The following is a 21,264-nucleotide window of genomic DNA, read 5'->3' on the forward strand; positions in this document are numbered from 1 at the left end:
CATAGGGTTTTTGTGAGGATCAAAGAAGGACACTTGTAAAAATGCTTAATGCAGTGACTGGCACATGGTTGGTGCTGATAATTGCCGATTCCCCTATGCACTAATCTGTATGAGAGGTGAGAAGGTATGGTGTAGGGTGGTAGAAAGTTTGGATATGAGAGATTAGATCTGCATTAAGTAAATTCTTCAAACACATATGCAAGGAATTTGTCTCCTCCTTAGTGGGATTCCTGACCAATTCTACTCCATGGGAGATTCACAGTGGTCAAATACCTGTAAATATCTGTCCAACATAATTAGAGTCAACTGGTCTGCCCAATTCCCTTGGAAAGTTCTCTCAATAGTTCACAACCATCAACTCTAGGGACATGATCAGTGATTATCTAATTTCACACTTAAGAACTTCCTGCCCAGGGTTGAGCCTTCTTGGTAATTGGGTCTGTCCATTCTGAAGTAGGAAGTCCTCCCATCTATTCAAGTGTCTTGTTCCTTCGTCAGGGTAGGGGAGTTAAAGGATCCCCACTAACCAACTTCCCTATTGTGGCTGTGAAGACAGCTGTATATGGTACAAAAAGCATTGCCTCTTAAGCAGCAGACCTCAATTGAAATCTGTTCTAATTTTTACTCCTTGTGTGACCTTGGGAAAGCCACTTAGCTTCCCTAGGCCATATTTGTGAAATAAAGGTTTTGGACAAGAAGACCTCTCAGATTCCTACCAGCTCTAAATCTATGATCCTAAGGCACTGAAATCTTGCCTTCACTGAACTTTAAAGAGCTTATGTGGTAACTCAAGATACAGCACTGAGGAGCATGGCAAATGAAAACAATAATGGTCAATATCATATTAATTATCATTACACAGTGATGATTGGAGAAGGGGAACAGTATGAGATAATTAACAGAGAGCCGGATATTGAATCTGTGAGACTTGGGTTCAAATCCTGCCTCTGACCATTCTAAACACTATGATACTGGGAAAGTCACTTAATCTAAGTCTCAGTTTAGTAAGCTGTAAAATAGGGATCATAATACCTCTAATACCAACCTCAAAGAGTTGTTGTAGAATTCAAATGAGATCATGTATGCAAAGTGCTTTGCAAACCTTAAAATACTATATAAATGTAAGTCATTATTTATTTATTTGTTACTGTTACAGGCAGCATGAATAGAAGATGGGCCTCAAAGCCAGGAAGACCTGAATTCAAGTACTGTCTCTGGCACATATTGGCTATATGACCCTGGGCAAATCATATCATCTCAATGAGCAAGTCACGTAGTTTCAGTGCTGTTAAGTTGTATGACCGTAATTTGAAGAAAGGGTTCCAACCTGCATTGGTAGAGGGAATTTCCTCATCCAGGTGTTCCTTGTACCAATGGAGTCATAAGGCCTGTCCTTCTTGCTAAAATTATTTAACTACACAATCCACACTTGGCATAAACTTTCATAACCATCAAACCTGGTCTCCTTGACACCAACTGATTTAAGTGGGATGGAGTCCATGAATGAAACTTTTAATTTACCAAGCCCTAACTGTATTAATTGGCCTTGGACAACCACCACATCCCATGTTGGTAATGAGTGTTCCTTTCCTTTATGTGAAGTCAAAGTTATTCCCACTGTCTCAAAATAAAACCAGAGAAAAGAATATCAAAACAGTAGTAGCTTTTGTCCCCACATACATATTTAACATGGTAGGAAAGATGGAGGAAAAATATATTAACCAAAGGCTTTTGGGTGCTCTGATGTGATCTCAGCACTGCTTATGTGGATTTTCAAACTAAAGATGGGCTTATAAAAAGATACAAATGTAGTTTTTTATTGAGCAAAATAGCAATCCCAAAAAGGTGATTTCAAAGGCACATGGCTCTTTAATTACAGCCTTCAGGGGCATTGTTTGATCACTGAAAATAGGCAGCCTTGTTCCAGCTTTCTCTGATGTTTGGCATTGTGCTGCAAACATATGCCTTGCTTTGGAAATAATCAGTCTGTAAAGACTTAATAGATTTAGGTTTTGCATGTTTGTGATGTATTCCTTGGGGTTAAGAGGAAGCTATAAAAAAAAAAAAGATTCTTATGTTTATATGTGTATATGTATTCCAGGCACATTTTGGCTCCCATAATACCGTAATGCATATTAAATTGCATGTGGCTTTTCAAAGGTCATAAAAATAGATGACGCCCTTAGGCCTGGGACCTATCCTCCTGGTGAAAAGGAAGCTCAGAAGCCTTGTTCCATGACTAAATAAACCAAAAACAAGTACTGGTTTTGGAGGCAGAGAAGTTGAATTCATTTCCTGCCTTGGAAACATCCTACTTATGCCACCTTTAACAGTCATTTACCTTTCCTGGACCTTAGTCCCTTTATCTGTAAAATGAAATGGGTTGGACTAGATGTCCTCTATCATACCTTCCAGGTCCAAATATGTTTTTCTATGACTCTAACAGTCATTAAAGGCAGATTAAGAGGTTTTATCTGTAATAGAGCAATTGGAAAGGCTTTGAAAGGGGGAAGGAAGTCCTGTAGAGGATAGGCCATTGTTTTCCTTCCCTGGCCTTTCACAGGGATTGGAATTGAAAGCCTCTTCACCACATGGCTCTTGAGATGTTACTATTGCTACTGTTGTTAAGGCCTTTTTCAGTTGCATCCAAATCTCAGTGACTCTATTTAGGGTTTTCTTGGCAGAGATGCTGGAGGGGTTTGCCATTTCCTTTTCCAGCTAATTTTACAGATGAGGAAACTGAGACAAACAGGGTTAAGTGACTTGCCCAGGTCACACTGCTAGTAAGTATCTGAGGCCAGATTTGAACTCTGGAAGATGAGTCTTCCTGACTCCATGCCTGGCACTCTATCCACTGTGCCACCTAGCTTTCCTAGCTGCCGTTATCATGGGCACAATGGAATGACACCCCCCAAAACAATGGTTCCCGGGCCCCTCCCTGGTACTGTTGAGGAAAGGAGTCACTGTGTGAAGTGACCATGAGTTACTCAGGACAACAGGCCTCTTTTGCTTCTTTCCTTAGCAAATGAAATCCCCTCAATACCTGACTTTTATATTCTTTTCATCTTCTCATAATCCAAGAAATCTCACCTTCTCCTAAAGACATGTCATTTCTAATCACTTTTCTAGGTCTGTGATCCTATGCTATTACCTTTGGAGTCAGGATTATGAATACTGTAGATTTCACCTCTGCAATATTTCTCCTTCTTCTCTCAGTTGACAGTGCCACTACAGTATTGTAGTAGAGGCCCTCATTACTACCTGCCTGGCCTATTGTGATAGCCTTCTAATATGTCCACTCCTGTTTCTAGGTTTTTGTCTATTTCTAATCCATCCTTCTTAACATTGTCAGGATAAGCTTTCATGTACAAAGATCTGGTCAAGATCTGGTCACTCTTTTGCTCAAATGTCTTGAATGGCTCCCTATTGCCTCCTGAGAGAAGTTTGGTATCTTTTGCCTTGGATTCAAGGCCCTTCACAATTGGCAGTAACCTTCTTTCTTAGGCTTATCTTCATATTGCTCCCATCCATTCTCTTTATATTCCTCAAACTCTCTGTATCCTAAGCATACACTGTACTTTTCTACTGCTGTGCTCATGCTATTTCTTGTGCCTAGAATTCTTCATTTTTCCTACTTTGCCTGTTAAATCCTACTCAACATTTAAAGTCCAACTCAAATGCCACCTCCTTCATGAAGTCTTCCTTGGTGTACTTAGTGATATACTTTTCCTTTGAATCTTCAAATAGCAATGTATACCTCTCTAATGCACTATTCGTATAATAGCATGCATTAAAGTTATTTGGTTTTTGTCTTATCTCCTTCCTAGACTGTAAGTTCCACGAAGGCAGGCATTTTTAATTAGTTTTTTTATTGTGAACTTAATAATCAATGGACACAAAAATTCAATATATAAAGAATAAAGAAGTTTTATTTTTAAAGAGAATTTCACCATTGTCCTTATTAATTAGAAGGATTGTCCTTCTTCTTTCACCACATAAACCTCCATGCTCTAGAATGTGACTCGGAAATTTTCTACACTCAGAAATTTTCTAGAATTTAGTGATGGGGCAGGTGCCATTATTATCCTCATTTTACAGATGAGGAAACTGAGGCAAACAGAGGCCAAATGACTTGCTTAGGTGTGGGAAATGTGGTTAAGAATGTTGCTTCCAAGTCCCATCCCCACAACATCTCCAGGGCTAGCACTCAATACATTACACAAACTTAGCTGCTAATTAGTGTTGTTACTTCCTTCTTACCTAAAGGGTAGGTTATTCAGATCCTTTGCTTCTCCTTCCCCAATTCTGATCAGTTCATTTCTCAGCACTTTTGTCAAGGGATGAATAAGGAAAGTAAATATGTGGAAAACTCCGTTAAGATCACTCTTTAGTGCTCCAGTAAAAAGGTTCAGTGGGAAGAATATTGGAATCTTTGCCTAGCGTTTCCGACCAGCTACACTGCTTTTGGACTTCTTTGGAATTCTCCATCCTGCCTTGCTTCTCCAGAAAACTTATCGTTGGGAAATCTCATTATGCTGCAAGATTGAATCTGCCTGGTACTCACATTTCTTCAGTACCCTCTGACCTTCTAATGGGACCCTATGATTGGAAGGCTGGCCATAGGTTTCAGGGCCTTGATTTAAGGAGGGGGCTGAGGACAATCTTCTCTCAATTTCCCACCAGATATACTTCTTTTGCACTTCTTTGGATTTCTCTTAATGCCCTCATACCAGGTACTTTCCTGTTCGTCCTTTCACCCCTCTGCTTTCCAGCTTCCTTGGTGTTCTGTCTTTCCCCATTAGAATGTAAATTCTACAAGGGTAGGGACTCTCTTTGCTTTTATTTGTCTCAGAATCCCCATATTTTGGTACAATTCTTAGCACGTGGTAGGTGCTCAATAGATGCTTATTGGATACTGACTAACTTGAATCTTTTGGTATATCTAAGATATTCTCCCTTTATGTTGCCTATAATTCAAAGTAAACTCTTGACCATGCCAAAGCTCAGGTATAGATGGTATTGAAATTTATGTGGCAATCTTCATTGTTTCCAGCCTGGTTTGTCTTCCTGGCACTCGTTAATTTGTTGTGGGAAGATCTGTTGGGGGAGGGGAGGAAGGTAGGTGTTAGCTTGTCTGTGGTACTTCTGTCCCCTCATCTTACCTGCTACTTAGCACATAATCACAGGACCTTTCATCCCATTCCTCCTAATCTCTAGTCTCATAGCCCTATGATATGGCAATTGGGGAGAAGCTTAGACACAATGGCCCTTTCAAATCCCCTTTTATAGACATATACCTATCAGAATTGTCTTTCTCTTGTTACAAAAAGTTGTCTTTAAAAGCTATTTGAATCCTCCAAGCTGATCATCAGTGATTTCTACCTTGGCAGTTTTTTTTTTAATAAACTCCAGTTTTGCCTCTTTTATCAGGGTGAAAGGCCTGAACATAAAAATTTCCTTTTAACGAAGTGAACTAAGAATCTTGCATTTTTAATGATAGCATGAGTCCAGCCCAATATGGGATTGGATTATTCACTCTTAAAATCCAATAGGACTTTATAGTCCATCTAGTCTAGCCTCTATCTTTAATTTTTTCTTTTTTGTTTTTCCAAGTAACAAGCATTTATTTTTTCTCCCACTTCTTCCTCCCCATTAAAAAAAAAAAGAAAACAAAGACACAGTAAAAATATGCATATACACAAGCAAAGAAAATTTCCACATGGATTATGTCCAAAAATAGAGTCTTGAGTCTATCAGCCCTCTGTTGGGAGGTGGGTAGCATGCTTCATCGTTGGTTTTCTGCATTTGTGGGTGGTCACTGCACTGATTGCACTTCTTAAGTCTTTTGAAATGTATCTTTTCCAGTGTTATTATAGGAATAATTGGTCCTCCTTTTTCTGCTTATTTCACTCTGCATCACTACGTACAAACGTTCCCAGTCTTTTCTTAAACCATGCATTTTGTCTTTTCTTACAGCAAATTAGCATTCCATTACATTCTGAACAAGAACCTTTCCTAACTGATCCTAACCAAGTGGTAACCCAGCCTCTACTTAATGATCTCCACTGAGAAGTAACCCATTGCTTCTTGAGGCCACTCATGCTTTTTGGCAGTTTTAATTACTGAGTTTTTCCTAATGAGAAGCCTAAATTTGCTTTTCTGACATTTCCACCCATTGCTCCTAAGTTCTGTCCTTCAAGGGCCAAGCAAGTCTAGTTTCTCTTCTACCTGAGAGGCCTTCAGATATGTGAAAACAGCTATTCTCCCCAAGTCCCTTTTCTGAGAGCTTGCTGAACCTTTTTCAGGGCTGCTTATCTCCTTTGGTGTCCACATGGCACTCAACCCTCACCTGTGACTCCAAGAATCTATAGCATGCACAGTGACCACACCCCAATAAAAAGTTGTTGGTAGATGGGCTAAACCAGGTTGAGAGTAATTGACAGGCCTTGAACCTGTTGGATGAGTTAGGAGATTCTACCTCAAGCATGTGAAAACTTCCTTTGGAGGAATGGGTGGATGAAAATAATTTGTTTCTAGGTGGCCATGAAGGCCACTAAAGCAGGCACTGTGGAGTGCTTTGAACTTGGTCAAACATTGAAGACACCAAGGTCATCCTCTGCATCTCAGGCCATCATCAGTCATCCTGACTTTTGCCTTGCCACTGGACTTCAATGACTGCAAGAGTGAGGCTTATGACTTTGTGCATCTCTGCCTTATTTAAAATCTCATTCATGCTCAAGTCAAGACATCATCCAGTGATATTTTTGGTCCTCTTCCAAAATGAAGGAAGAACAACAACTCAATTCCTTCACCTGATTCTAGTGTGGCATCACCTCTAACCCCATTCCTATCTTAGCAATTCTCCTCTAGACACTCTCAAGTTTATTTTCTTTCCTAAAATTTGGCATCTAGAGCATAATGTAATACTCTGGTTGTGATTCTGAACAAGTTAGAGTAAAGCAGGACTACCATCTAGTCCATAAATTCCCAAAGTGGGCAATACTACCCCCTGGAGGTACTGGCATGATCCAGGGGGCCAGTAGTAGCCTCGGGTGCAATGGGGGGGCACTGAATAAAAATAAGGTGGTGGAAGCATAAGGAAAGAAGAGAAGACAAGAAAATTTGGAAAAACCATTCATATACATTTCATATAACAGTGTTAAAGTTGTAGTAATTACATTATTTTCCAAATGAATACATAAAAAGCAAGTTCTAAGTGATCAGTGGTCAAGTCTGCCAAAAGGTCTCAATGAGCAAGTGTTGGCAGGCGCTCATGTCACTCATTGTTGGGAAGTCTAGCATACATTGTCAGGAATACATATGTAGTGATTTGTTTACAATACTGTCTTTGTTTTTATTTGTCTATAAGTTACATGATACACTATTGCATCATCAAAATTTCAAAGCAGGAAAATAACCACACATTTATAATAAATTATTAAATTTAAGATGCGTCTCTTAAAAATATTTTATATTTTTTTGAAATGGTGCAAGTTTAAAAAAAAAATTAAGGGTTAAAGAAAGCAGATTTCCAGTGGGATGCTGAGTAATTTTTTTTTAAAAGGTCAAATAAATTTGAGAACCTCTGATTTCTAGTCCAACTTACACCTGATCTCTTTTTTCTAGTCTGAAATTCATTATCCTTGTTAGAGAAACTAGAAGCAAAATAAATCATGAGTAGTGCAGGTGACACAGGAATAATGAGACCCCAGAATATTAAACTGTCTTGGGGTTTTTTCAGTTCACCAGCAAAGGATCCCCATCCACAGAGGTGGAAACTCCCAGAAGGAACAAAAAGCCAAAGCTTAAATAGGCTTAAACTACCAAAGAGGGAGAAGGCTTCAGGCCAAAGGAGATTGGGAGTGAATGTCCCAAGAGCTGGCTGATTAGATCAGTAAGATACCTTGACCTGCATGACTAAGCTGATTCCTGAAATCAGGCAACCTTTGATGTCTCCCAGAATGGATGTTATGACACAGGATGTTCTTGTGGAGGGGTCATTGGGATAGGGAGCATGGCAAGAAGGTCTTTTAATTGGTGAGCTAGTACTTAACACAAGATTAAGGAAGTTGTGCTTAATTTTTGATCCACAGGTGGTTAAGACCTCTCCACTATCCACTACCACTGTCACATCCCCTTCAAGCAATGGAGGGAAGATAGGAATCTTTTATTGACCTTCTTGACCCCAAAGCAAAGAAACATTTTTATTTTCTTAATAATTGCCATCTTTAGCTCTGTAAAACTGAAAATTTATTTTAATTCTATTTTTAAAACTTAGTCAAGCTGGCATAGAATTTATACTCTCCCACATACTGTAAGTCTAAACTCCTTACCTTTGTAACTTCACCCTTTACCTACATTCTGAAGAAACTTAAGGTCAAGCTTTTATCTTTAATTGTTGTTATTCATTTATTTCAGTTGTTTTCAACTCTTCATGACCGATTTGGGGTTTTCTTGGCATAGATACTGGATTGGTTTGCCATTTTACAGATGAGGAAACTTGAGGCAAACATGGTTAAGTAACTTGCCTAGAGTCACACAACTAGTAAGCATCTGAGGCCAGATTTGAACTCTGGAAGATGAATCTTCCTGACTCCTGACTAGCACTCTATTTCCTGTAATACCTAGCTGCTCTGTGACTTGTAATTACCTGTACCCTTTACTCAGGTAGCCTGCAATCAGTTTGATCTCAATTCTGTCATTTTAATTTCTGTCTCCACTCTGGTATTATCCCCCTTTGTAGCATCACCCACCCTCCTGTCATTGGCCCTCTTTGAGAAGGAAGGACTACAGCAACCTCACTCACCACCCACTCAACCCAAATTCTAGATGATTCATCCAAACCTGCTGTAGACTACTCCCATTATCTGAAGACTAATCCTATTATCTGAGGACTATTTCCATTTTCTGACAAGGGAGAAGCTGAGGTGATACTCATTGCATCTTCTTATTAAAATGTCTACCTATCAGGATTGTCTTACCGGAGGTTCAAAGGAGGTAATGTCAGGCCAATCAGAAGGAAGATACACTGAGGTTGAAAAGACCCTGTCAACCCTCACTCAGGGTTTTTGGTTATTGAAAGAGGCCATTGATCCAATTATTCATTATTGATAGCTTAACTTATAAATTGATCATGCTCAGGACCTTCTCTCTCAGTTTACCTTAATTTTCAAACGTAATAGGTTATTTTGGGCTTTAAAGCTCCTCACACTATTCTAACTGAATTATTTATTCTTTTGTATTCAATCTCCATGATCTACCTTGGCTTCCATCTTTTATACATGGTTCTTTAAAAATCTGAATTCATTGAGGAGAATACTGTCTTCCCAACACTCTTCTCTGATCAAAGTTGGCCTTTTCCCCTTTATTGGAAGTGTGTCCCTTTATGTCTTCATATTTCTTTCCATCCTTCTACTAACCTGCCCCATAAAATTTTAAGTCATAGGCTCCTATTCTTTCTCGGAGACTTTTGAAAACCTTTCTCCTTAAATCTAGCATTCATGACAGATTTTCTCCCTGTGTTCTTCCTGCTCATGAATTTGAAGATAGATTTCCATTTTTTCTACCCTAGAAATCTATTCTTCCTTATTAGAATCAGATCCAGAAGAATAATTCACCTTTGTTTTCTTAGTTTCACAAATGAAATTATCACTAAAGCAAGTAAACAATATATTAACTCATTTGTTTTTGGCAGAGAGAAAGTAAGGGACAGAGAGAAAAAGACAGACAGTAAGACACAGACATATACAAAGATACACAGAGATCCAGAAAATATCCAGATAATTGAAGTTCTTGTTACTGTAACTTGTCTTCATGCTAGTTTTGTCATCTGTTTCATGAACTATAGATAATTCTTTTGCCCTGGTAGTGTGTTGTATGCTTCTATGATAATATCCTTTTGTTCTCCTTGCAACAATTCTCATTCAAATGTTCTCCATGATGCTTCTTCATTTGGTTCCTGGTCTTCTACCCATGAATACATTTGATTAATAATCAATGCTACTCTGCCATCTCTTTTATGTTTAGTGTTCCTTTTAAATTCGCTTTCTCATAGCCACCACATTATAGTCAAGAGTTCCATGTTTTTTCCATGCTCCTTCAAATTTGAGTGAAAACTTAGGAAAGGCTGGTTTCATTCCTTTGCATTAGGATTTCTACTTCACCTTGCTTATTATCCATACTTCAATCTTTTTTAATATATATCTGAGACTATGGGTTTTATTGATGGCCATTTTAAAAATATAATCTTTTCCGAATTACTGGTTCACTTATGTCTGATATTTTCTATGGCATATGTCCTGACAAATAGATACATCATAACCATAAAATAATAATAATAGATAATATTTGTATAGCACTTAAAAGTTTGTAAATTATATTATAAAAATAATCTCATTTTACCCTCACAAAAACCCTGGGAGGTACATGCTATTATTTTCTTCATTTTACTGATGAGGAAACTGACTTTCCCACAAAATCACTAGCTGTAAATGTCTAAAGTCAAGCTAGACTTGAACTTAAATCTTCCTGACTCCAGGTCCACTACTCTGTCCACTGGGCCAGTTAGTAGCCTCATAATACATATGAATAGGTTTCTCATCCATCATTCTTTTCAGCTTAAAGACAAGAAGCAAATGTATTTTTACCAGTCCTCATTAGGTATAATGTATACCTGGCAAAGAGGTCATCATTATTCCTATATTTTCAGCCACAGCCTAAGTCTGACCTTGGCCTAGATTTCCTACACTCCAGGAAATCAAATCATGTTCCCAGACACCATCTATTTAACCACTTGTTTGCTTCCTAAATATGAAATCTTAATTTATATAAATATTTATAGAACACACCTATATTTAGTTTTCACAATAAGTGAGCAAAATAAAAAAATTAGAAAGGCTTTTATTATTCCTGTTTTCTAGTTATAGAAACTGAGGCTCAGTGATGTTGTGGTTTTGTCTAGGTTGCAGCCTAATAGCTAAAGCCAAGAATAGTACCTAGGTTTTCTGATCTTTAGCCTAGTGTGATATCTATTGCATCAGACTACTTTTCTTAATAAAGGACTATCTGTTTTTCCTTCTGTCCTTAGATCCCTCTCCCTCCAGTTTTTAGATCATTGTTGAATCCCATGAACCTAATCACCTAATATAGCAAAAATAAATGAAAAATTCCAACAATCTATGACTTGTTTTCATCCTGACCTCAGTATCACAAGCTAAAAGATACTGAGAAAAATAAACTAAAGTTTCCACTAGAAAAGTAGCATTTGCTTTGCTTATTGGATAAAGTAGGAAGCTATTATTCTTCTAGGTCAAGTCAAGTCAAATTAAGTCAACAAGCTCTTAAAATATTAAGTACTTATGTGTCAGCCACTGAACTAAAAACTCACGATACCAAGAAAGACAAAAAGATAGTCCCTGCTCTCAAGGAGCATACATTCTAATGAAAGAAAAGGCATGTAAACAAGTAGGTAGATACAAGATATTGAGTTGATAGAAGGCACTCTGAGAGGGGAAGGCTTTTCTGCAGAAAAAGGAACATGAATTGAATCTTGAAGGGACTCAAGGAATCTAAAAGGCAGAAGTGATGGGGCAGGCCATTCCAGGCACAAGATGTAGCTTGTATTGCTGGAACAGAATGTGTGGAGGATAGTTGTGTTATTTTTGTTTCATTTCGAAGAGGACCAGTTATATCATAGAGTGATGTCTTGACTTGCACATGAATTGGAGTTAAGTGAGTCATCGCCATAACAAAAGTTAAGGTGATTATGATGATAATGATCCAGTGGCCTGGGATGCAGTGGATGATCTTGCCATCTTCAATGTATGACCAAGCTCTAAGTGCTCCACCAGTGCCTGCTTCAGCTCCCTTCATGACCATTAAACAATTTTTCTTATCAGCCCATTTCTCCAAAGGAAAATCTTCATATGCTTGGTGGTAGACATCCTTCTAACTCACTAAATGGGTTTGAGGTCTGTTGGTTACCATCAACTTGGTTTAGCCCATCTGGCGAGACAGTTTTTCCTGGGCATGACCATTCTACATGCTGTAAGAGTTGAGTGAAGGTGGACACCAAAGGTGGATGAGAAACCTTGAAAAGGGCTCAGCAAGCCCTCATACCAGAGATGCTAGTCTTCCTTGGACACCCCATACACTCCTGTGGAGGAAAGTTGTAAGAAGACTAGAAAGGTAGGAAGAGGCCAGGTTGTAAACAACTTTAAGTGCTGAACAGAGAAGCTTATGTTTCCTCTTGGAGGTAGTAGACAACCATTGTTTAGTTCTTTAGCATAGGGTCACATGATGAGACCTAAACTTCAGAAAAATCACCTTGGCTACTTAGAGGAGGATGTATTCAATTGGGAAGAGATTTGAAGTAAAGAGACCAGTTGATGAAAAAGCATCAAAAGAAATTGAGAAAGAACAGTTTGGACAGATAGGAAAAGATCCAGGAATGCAGCATCACAAAAGCTTTGTGAGAAGAGCATATGCAGAAGGAGAAGGTAATCAACAATATCAAATGCTAAGCAGCTTGGTAGCCCAGTGGATAGATTTCTAGACATGGAGTGAGGAAGAGCTGAGCTCAAATCCTGTCACTGTATGATTCTGGGCAAACCACTCAACTTCTATTTATCCCTGTTTTCTCATCTATAAAAGGGGGATGATAGCGGCACCTACATCCCAGGTGGTTTTTTTGTTTTTGAGGATAAAATGAAATGATATTTGTAAAGTGCTTTGTAAAACTTAAATTGCTATACAAATACTCACTTGCTAAATGCTACATAGAGCTCAAGAAGGAACAGGATCCAGAAGAGGTGACTGAATTTTTTTAAATTTAAAAATCATTGGTAACTTTGGAGTTTCAGTTGAATGATGGAATCAGAAGCCAGGTTACAAAGGATTTAGAAGAGAATAAGAGGAAAAGAAGTAGAGATATCTAGTGTAGATATCTTTTTCAAGTTTAGTCACTGTGGGGAGGAGAGATACAGGATGATAACTAGCAGTGTTGATACATCAAGTGAGGTTTTTTTTAAGGTTGGGGGAGATATGAGTATGTAGGAAACTGAGAAAGAGTTGGTACATAGGGAGAGATTGAAGATAAGAGAGAAGGAGAGAGAAAAGTGGGCTGTGGGAAGCACTACATAGACAGAAGGTATTAGTTTTGGCAAGAAGGTCTGCCTTTTTAGCTGAGATCAGAGTGAAAGAGGAGATAGGGAGAAGATGTCTTAGTTATATAAAATAAGAAGGAGAGAAGGAGGAACTCTCCACAAACAGTCTCAATTTTTTTTCCCCATGAAGTTCCAGGCAAAGTCATCAGTGGAAGGGTAGAGTGCTATTGTAGGCTTGAGGAAAGGGGAGAAAATTTGAAGCAGCTGCTGTGGGAAGTAGGCTAGGCAAGCAATCAAGGTTTTAGATAAATGTATTTTTGAATAATTTAAAATATCTAAATTTAAATTATTTAAATAATAATACATTAAATTCATTTTAGCAATGGAAAGGTGATACAATATGTATGAAAGGAGAAGTATGCATGAGTGATGAATTGTGAAGAAAGGAGAACCGGGAGAACGACATATACAATGTTGTTGTATGCAACATATACAATGACTACAATAATGTAAGCAATAGCAAGAAATCAGCTGACATCTACTAATTGTGAATAGTTCTGGCCCATAAGAACTGATAATGAAACATACCTCCTTTTTATTAGTAGAGAGGTGGGAAACTATGGATATGGTATCAAGTGGTTTTGATAATGATAGTAGTAAGAGGCTGAATTTATGTACAGAATCTTTCTAGCTTAGGCTAATTTCCTTTTCAACCATCCTTTTTCAATTTCTATCCTTCCCCCCAGAAGGAAAGTTTCCTGTTTAAATGTTTCCCTTTATTACTAGAGGTGTTTATTGTGTGGGGAGGTGAAGATGAGGAGAAATTTTTGTTCAGTTGTTTTCAGTCTTGTGTGACTCTTCATGATGCCATTTGGGGTTTTCTTAACGAAGATATTTGCCATTTCCTTCTCCAGCTCAAACAGATAAGGAAACTGAGGCAAACAGTGTTAAATGACTTGCCCAGGATCACTCAGCTAGTAAATATCTGAGGCCAGATTTGAACTCAAGGAATATCACTCTAATCACTGAACAACCTACCCACCCCAAGGAGAAATTACTGTGGTATAAAAAACAAAAGGCATCAACAAACCTTTTACAATTTATTTTCATCAATTACTAAAAGGAACTAATTAATACTGATGTTGATGATGATGATGACACAGGGTATCCCAAAAATTTTGATGCAGCTTTAAGTTTTGATACCTGAAAACTGCACTAGGTCTTTTAGGATACACTGTATATACAAGGTATTGACTTCTTATCTTCCTCATGAAGATAGTGGGGACTTGAGACACTTTACAATGTCTTTATTCTTCTCCTGTAGGTTCTATTTATGAAATGTTTGGAAACGAATGCTCTCTATCAACTGGAGAAGTGATTAAAGTGAACAGTTTCAAAATAAAGAAGGTCATGGCTCACACTTGCAAGGAAAATGAAGATGGTCAATGTTCTCCTAAATTTGAACTGCCTTTAAATTTTCCAGGTACAGTATCTTGAGATCATATGATCTATTACCTCTCCTCACTGGAGAAGCTGTAGGGTTGTTGTTTTTTGTTGTTATTTTTTAATGCATTCACACAGTTAACAGGAATGAAGCAATTTTTCCCACTCTAGGGAAAATGATCTGTCAACCTCATTTATAGCTTTGCTTTATATATGCTTGAGAAATCTTTATTTTAAGATGTCATATTAACTTGGCTTATTTTGATTTGGAATCCATACTGTTCAAGCAATTTAAAAGAACAATAGAAAATCTTGAGGTTTAAATTTTCTCTTTCTTCCTCTTAAACTTCCCTTACTCAAAAGTCTGAATGACTGATTTTTTGCAAGGAACATTTTTTTTCCCTTTAACTTCAGGCCCACATCTATGTTGTTAGACAGTTTTCGAATGAAAGCTATTTTGTTTGATAATGATAATAGTAAGAGGTTGGATTTATATTGTGTCTTTCTAGCATAGGCCAATTTCCTTTTTAACTAGCAGTGTTTTCAAACAGATGTATTGATTTCTATCGTTCCACCAGAAGGTATGTTTCCTGTTAAAGCAGTTATGATAGCTAACGTTTGCCAACATTTTCACAAGGCCTATTGTTCCTCAAGAAATCCCTTTGAATTGTCCTGTTGTCTTTGTATTATTGCATGATTTTAGCTGATGCTTGGAGAAGTCATTTAAAATATATTTGCAGTTAGCAGTAGTCAGACTTAAAGGGAGAAAAGGGGCTATATGGATATAAGATTGGAGAATGCCTTCATACCAAGAAGGCTACTTGGTAGTACAACATACTGTTCACACTCTCTTTCTAGAAGGTTGTCTGGCTGTGAATTTAAGCATGTAGACTGGGTTCAATAAGTCAGGGAGCCTGGCCTCTAAAGAGAATGGTGAGGTTCTTTTTCTAAAACTTTCTGGATCATTACATCCACACTCCAGGGCTCTGAGGAGAATCACTTAAAGTCTAGATCTGACTCATTTCTAGGGTATTCCTGGGGAAAGAGAAAGATAACTATTCATTAAATCTGCAGGTGAAACAAAGCTTGTGGAGGGGAAGGGGTGAGTAATGAACACCCTGGATAGCAGAGTTAGGATCAACAACATTGACTATCTAAAGCATTAGGCTGAATCTAATAAGACAAAATTCGGTAGGGATAAATGTAAAGTCTTATAAGGTCTTTAACTTGTAAAAATTACAACATGGGCAATGAATGGTTAGATAGCAATTCATCTGAGAAAAAGATCTTGGAATTTTGGTGAACTATAAACTCAAGGTATCATAGCAACCAAAAGAGCTCATTTGATCCTGGGATGCTCTAAGAGAAGCAAAAGTTCCAGGAATGTAAGGATCTGGATGACCTGCTCTGATGAGTCCATATTTGTAGTATTATTGTCAGGTTTTTTTGCCACGGTTTAGGAAAGACGTGGAGAAAATCCTCCTCCAGGACAGAAACTATGCCATTTTTTTCTTCTTCTTCACAATGATAAATTGTATTATGGGTTAAATTACACTGAATCAAAGAGTGCTGGACTTGAAGTCAGGAAGACCTGGGTTCAAATTCTGACTCTGACCCTTGCTTATGTGCTAAGAGTATGCTGGTAAATGTTTTAAAACTAGTTCTTCAGGAAAAAAAATTACCCACAATATACTTATAAACATAATCTGTTATTGACATTTTCCCTATCACTTTCTTGAGTGCAAACAATTAACAAAATAACTTAAGACCTGATTTGTAGTATTTGACCATTTCTGAGGTGTGAATGTATACCTGAAAAATTGCTGCTGTGTCCAAGTAACCATATCATTTAACTTTACTAAGTCTCAGTTTCCTTATCTGTAAAATCAAGATAATAACACCTATAGCAAGTTGGTGATTGTTGTCCTTTGTCGAAGAGGACCAAAATGACATCACTAATGGTGAAGTCAAGTTACTTAAATCAAGTCTAATTAGACTGTGGCTAATTAGATCAGTACAATCTCAGAAGGCTCCACCATAAGTCAGACGTAAATACTCCATATGAGTACTTGGGATGGAGATGTCTCTAAATTTGCACATCTCACATTTCTGTGGTATGTACTCACAGATGTATGATGGGGCCCAAATGAGAGAATGTATGTAAAACACCTTATAAACCTTAAAGTACTAAATAAATGTCGGTATTTCTTATGTATAATGGAAAGCCTGATCAGGGGTATTTATTGCTGTTTGTCAACATCAACATTCTCATGATGCAGTGGAAAAGAATACTGTATTTAGAATCAAATGACATGGTTTCAAATCTTACCTCAGGGAGTTAATCACTATGACCTTGGGCAAGTCACTTTACCTTAGAGGGCCTCAGAGTGTTAGACTAAATGACTGAGCTCTCTCCATTTTAAAATCTATGATCCTATGATCATCCAGAGACATCTGCACCAGGGGATTTCAAAATGTAACAGGCTTTGGCAGAATGGAAAAATCCATATAAAATAATAATGCTCTATAATATTATCATGAAATAAGGATGGCATATGACTCATGGAAAATAACGTATATGGAAATTTTACTTCTTATATAAATTACATGCCTACCAGATAAATGAATTTTCCATACAATCCCAAAAGGTTTCAGTCATTTTGATTGAAGAGAGATATTTTCCCTTTTATAGAGTTGTTATCTTAAGACAATCATTGAATTGACTGAAGGAAAAAAAAATCAACTAAGCAAATGACTCTTTGTTCCCATTCATACAGTAACAGTGAACTTTTAATATAAAAGTATTTTTTGGGGGGCTAGGCAATGGGGTTAAGTGACTTGCCCAGGGTCACACAGCTAGTAAGTATTATGTGTCTGAGGCTGGATTTGAACTCAGGTCCTCCTGACTCCAAGGCCGGTGCTCTATCCACTGTACTACCTAGCTGCCCCTAAAAGTATTTTTAAAAAACATTTTCCTGTTGATTTATTTAGGTGAAGGTAAATGTTTTGTTTTAATATTATACAAACTATATTTATGCCACTACAGTTAAAAAATGATGAACAACACACTCTATGTTATTTCGAAACATTATTCATTATATCATTATCTACCTATTAGGTGTCTATAGCCTTTACAATTAGATCTTCAGACTTAAAAAAAATCTATCTTAATTTTTTTCCCATACTCTTCCTTCTTGATGCTTGAATCTCAATTGCATATGGAAAACAATATTGAATTTATTTTAAAAAGAAACTTGCAAATATCTTCATTTTCTTAAAAATAAAACCTCTGTATTTTGGGGACATATAAAATACATATTAATATAAATTACATCCCAAATAAGTATTTGAGGATATATAAACATATATATATATATGTATACACACACACACGTATATATATATTTTTTTTTCCACAGAATTTGATGGTAACAGTGGCCATCTAGGAATCCCTATAACATAAAACATTTATGTGTATTTATGTGCATACACGCACATGCCCAAATACATACACATATTGTATATACATGTGTGTATATATACAGAGAGAGAGAGAGACAGACAGACAGACAGACAGACAGACAGACACACACACACACACACACAGGAGAGAGAGAAGTGAGGGATGGGATTAGTTAATAGAAACAAATTTGCTAATTTAAAATATCTCATTTTTTCATTCAGTCAATTATTTATTAACTTATTTTTGCATTCTAATCTGGACTTTTGATTTCATCAGGGTAGGGATCTTTGGTTTTATCAGGTTATGAAAACTCCCCAAACAGATGCAGATGGGCAAGTGTCTCATTTATCATCTTAGAAAGTTGCCAGGGACTCAGAAGTTACTATGACCTGCCCATGGTCTCAGAGCTACTATGTGTCAAAGACAGGACTTGAGCCTAGGGGCTTCTTGACTTCAAGACTGGTAGGGATATAGTCAGTTTCCCAAATGCAAAGCACTATCCTATGGTTTGGACTCCCCTGGAAAGGAAACCCTCTTGTGAATGCCAGAGAGGTATCCTTTTTCCCACATTTGAAAAAACAACAATAAGGTATGGAATTCAGGATACTTGCTCATCTTTAGGTCCTTGCAGCACCTCCTTCCAAAATATAAAGCTTCACTCATGATGCCTTTTTTCTCTCTGACAGGACTGTTGCCCTCCAAAATTTCCCTTTCTCAACTGGATCCCAGAAGTTTTAAATTTGGAGTTAATTATGAGGGAACCCCTGAAGATGATAACTGTCCAAGGAATCTCCCTTCTTTGGTTCCTATGCTATAATCTAGGATTGACTGCCCTAGAAACTCCCTTTCTCTGCTTAGGAAGCTCAAGGTCCTCTCAAACTTAGAGCAGATAGAAAGGCATCCCTTGGAAGCTCTCACCAATTGCCATATGGTTCCTTTCTTCACAGTTGCTATATCACTAACAGATTATCCCATGGCCTCCTCAAGACTGAGGACAGAGCCTAAACATTGAGAAACTAACTCTCTGTATGGTGTGCATGGCCCAGCATTAGCCCCCCTCAACTCCTTAATAAGCTTTTGGGCCAAGTCAGCCACCAGGCAACCCTTGGCTAGGTTTTCTCATCTCTGCTGTCCTAGCATCTGCCTAGAAGAAAGGAAGATGGGAAAATGGCTCCCCAGAGATCTGTTCATTCCTCTTTATATCAATGCAAAGGATTGGCTCTTCCTACGATATTCTATTCCATAGTGAAGGGGAGGGGAGGCAAATAATTAATTTGGCAGCAGCCTACATGGGTGTAACTCTTCCTCCAGGATGGCCAAGAGGCATACTCAGGGCATCCATACATATGTTTTTAATACACACACATACACACATGCATATATACATATACGTATGTCTATCTATCTCTATCTAACTACCTATCTATGACACATAATCAAAAGCTCCAAAGGCAGCCTCAGTAACCTGTGGCTTATCAAATGGATGGAGGAATTCTCTTCATCAGTCCCCTAGAAATGATTCCTTCAGGAGTGGCAGGGAGTTTGGTTTTCTTCTTTTGTCCCCCCCAACCTGAATCAAACTAAAATAATGGCACTCATCTGTGTGCTGCTTTCAGAGCCTGCCACCAGTACCCCCACTGCTCTAGCTTTTTTGTTATGCCTTTCCATCTTTCTAACTACTTTGCATCTGCTCCCCTACTTGCCAAATTCAGGCTTCCCTGTGGAGCTCTGTGGGAGCCACCCAACCTGAATTCCAGATTAGACCTAGAAAAGTGGATTGTTATTTATTTAAACATTGATATTGTCTGTAAATTGGAGGCAATTAGGTGGTGCAGTGAATAGAGCTAAGACATCTTCCTGAATTCCAAACTGGTCTTACCTTTACCAGCTATGTGACCCTGGGCAAGTCACTTAACCTTGTTTGCCTCTTCATCTGTAAAATGAGCTGGAGAAGGAAATGGCAAACCACTTCTATACCTTTGTCAAGAAACCGCCAAAAGGGGTCACAAAGAGTCAGACATAACTCAAACAACTGAACAAAAGCAACAGCAACAATTGTCTGAGGCTCTGAGCAGTTACATGACTTAACTAGGCTCACATAGTAAGTGTCAAAGGCAAGATTTGAACCCAAGATTTGAACTCTGATCACACTAGGCTTCAATTCTTTTGTAGGGGCTATAGAACTAAGTGCAAAGCTCTGTATTATCTCTCAAGACCTAGGAAGAAAAAGGAGAGGTCGTTTTTGTGTTGATGATGGTAACAGTAGACATGTTCATCTTTGTTCAGCATTCAAATCAAAATCTATTTAAAATCTCAGTTTCAAAGGGAAACTTTATTATGCTATGTTGGAAAATGATATGGTTTTCTAATTTGAATTTAATGTGAATGGATTTTAATTGTTTTGCATAACCATGGATAACAGATTTTGGGGGGGGGGAACGCTGCATGGTAAACATCAGCAAATATGTCAGGCAAGGCACCACATTAGGGGGAAACACCACAGCATATGTTGACAGCAAAAGAAGAATTGCTGCTGTTCACCCTTCACACCAGAATAATTTTTTCAATATTTACCTCCCATATGTAGAGCGAGAAACATATGGGTCTTTCCATAATCGTAAGCCTAAACAGGTGGCTACTTAGGTAGGTTTAATTCGCAGGCAGCATCCATATTGGAGCAAAGCAATCTCAGCTCCACATGGCTCCCCAACTCTTTCTGCTGACATTCCATTAGCAAAATTAAGACCATTTAAATAAGGGGGAGTGTGGAGTTCTCCCTAAATTGGTTTCAAAAAAACCCCTTTTAGAGCCATGAATGACAGAAGCTCTGGGAAGTTCCTTTGCATTTTGTGATTTCTTTTCTTTCAAGGAGCTGATACAGCTGAGTATAATGAGACTGGGTAAATCAACATTCACATTTTAAATCTGCTGACACTTTTTGTTTTGCTTTATAATCTGCTTATTATAGATATGGAATTGTGATAGTGAAATACTAAGCAATGCATGGGGCAGGGGGTCAGAAGAAGTGGAAGGTTGGGTCATTTCCCTCTCTCCCTCCCCCCTCCCCCCTTTCCTTAGCTATTCCCCTCCCCCTATTCTAGGGCACGTGACAGGAATCCAGGGAGCTCATTTCAGTCATGTAAATTTTGTGGACATACTGGGGGACTGGGTCTAACCTAGATTCTCTTCTGCATGGATTCTGAATCACTCTAGGGGACTTCTGTTGTCAATTTAATCCCTGGAACAGTTCAGCAT

General features: G+C 38.0%; 1 protein-coding gene across 6 annotated transcripts in view; it reads left to right on the plus strand.

The window, feature by feature from the left end:
* THEMIS (thymocyte selection associated) overlaps nt 1-21,264 on the plus strand; it is a 203,592-nt gene that overhangs the window by 44,744 nt on the left and 137,584 nt on the right. For all 6 annotated transcript variants that reach the window (XM_078155156.1, XM_020987008.2, XM_020987005.2 and 3 more), the window contains exon 2: nt 14,428-14,586. In XM_078155156.1, coding sequence (XP_078011282.1) covers nt 14,428-14,586 — 159 coding nt within the window. The remainder of the gene's footprint in view (nt 1-14,427; nt 14,587-21,264) is intronic.

The sequence above is a fragment of the Phascolarctos cinereus genome, unplaced genomic scaffold, assembly GCF_003287225.1.
Source record: "Phascolarctos cinereus isolate Bilbo 61053 unplaced genomic scaffold, phaCin_HiC Scaffold_5;HRSCAF=322, whole genome shotgun sequence".
NCBI classification, from domain to species: Eukaryota; Metazoa; Chordata; class Mammalia; order Diprotodontia; family Phascolarctidae; genus Phascolarctos; species Phascolarctos cinereus.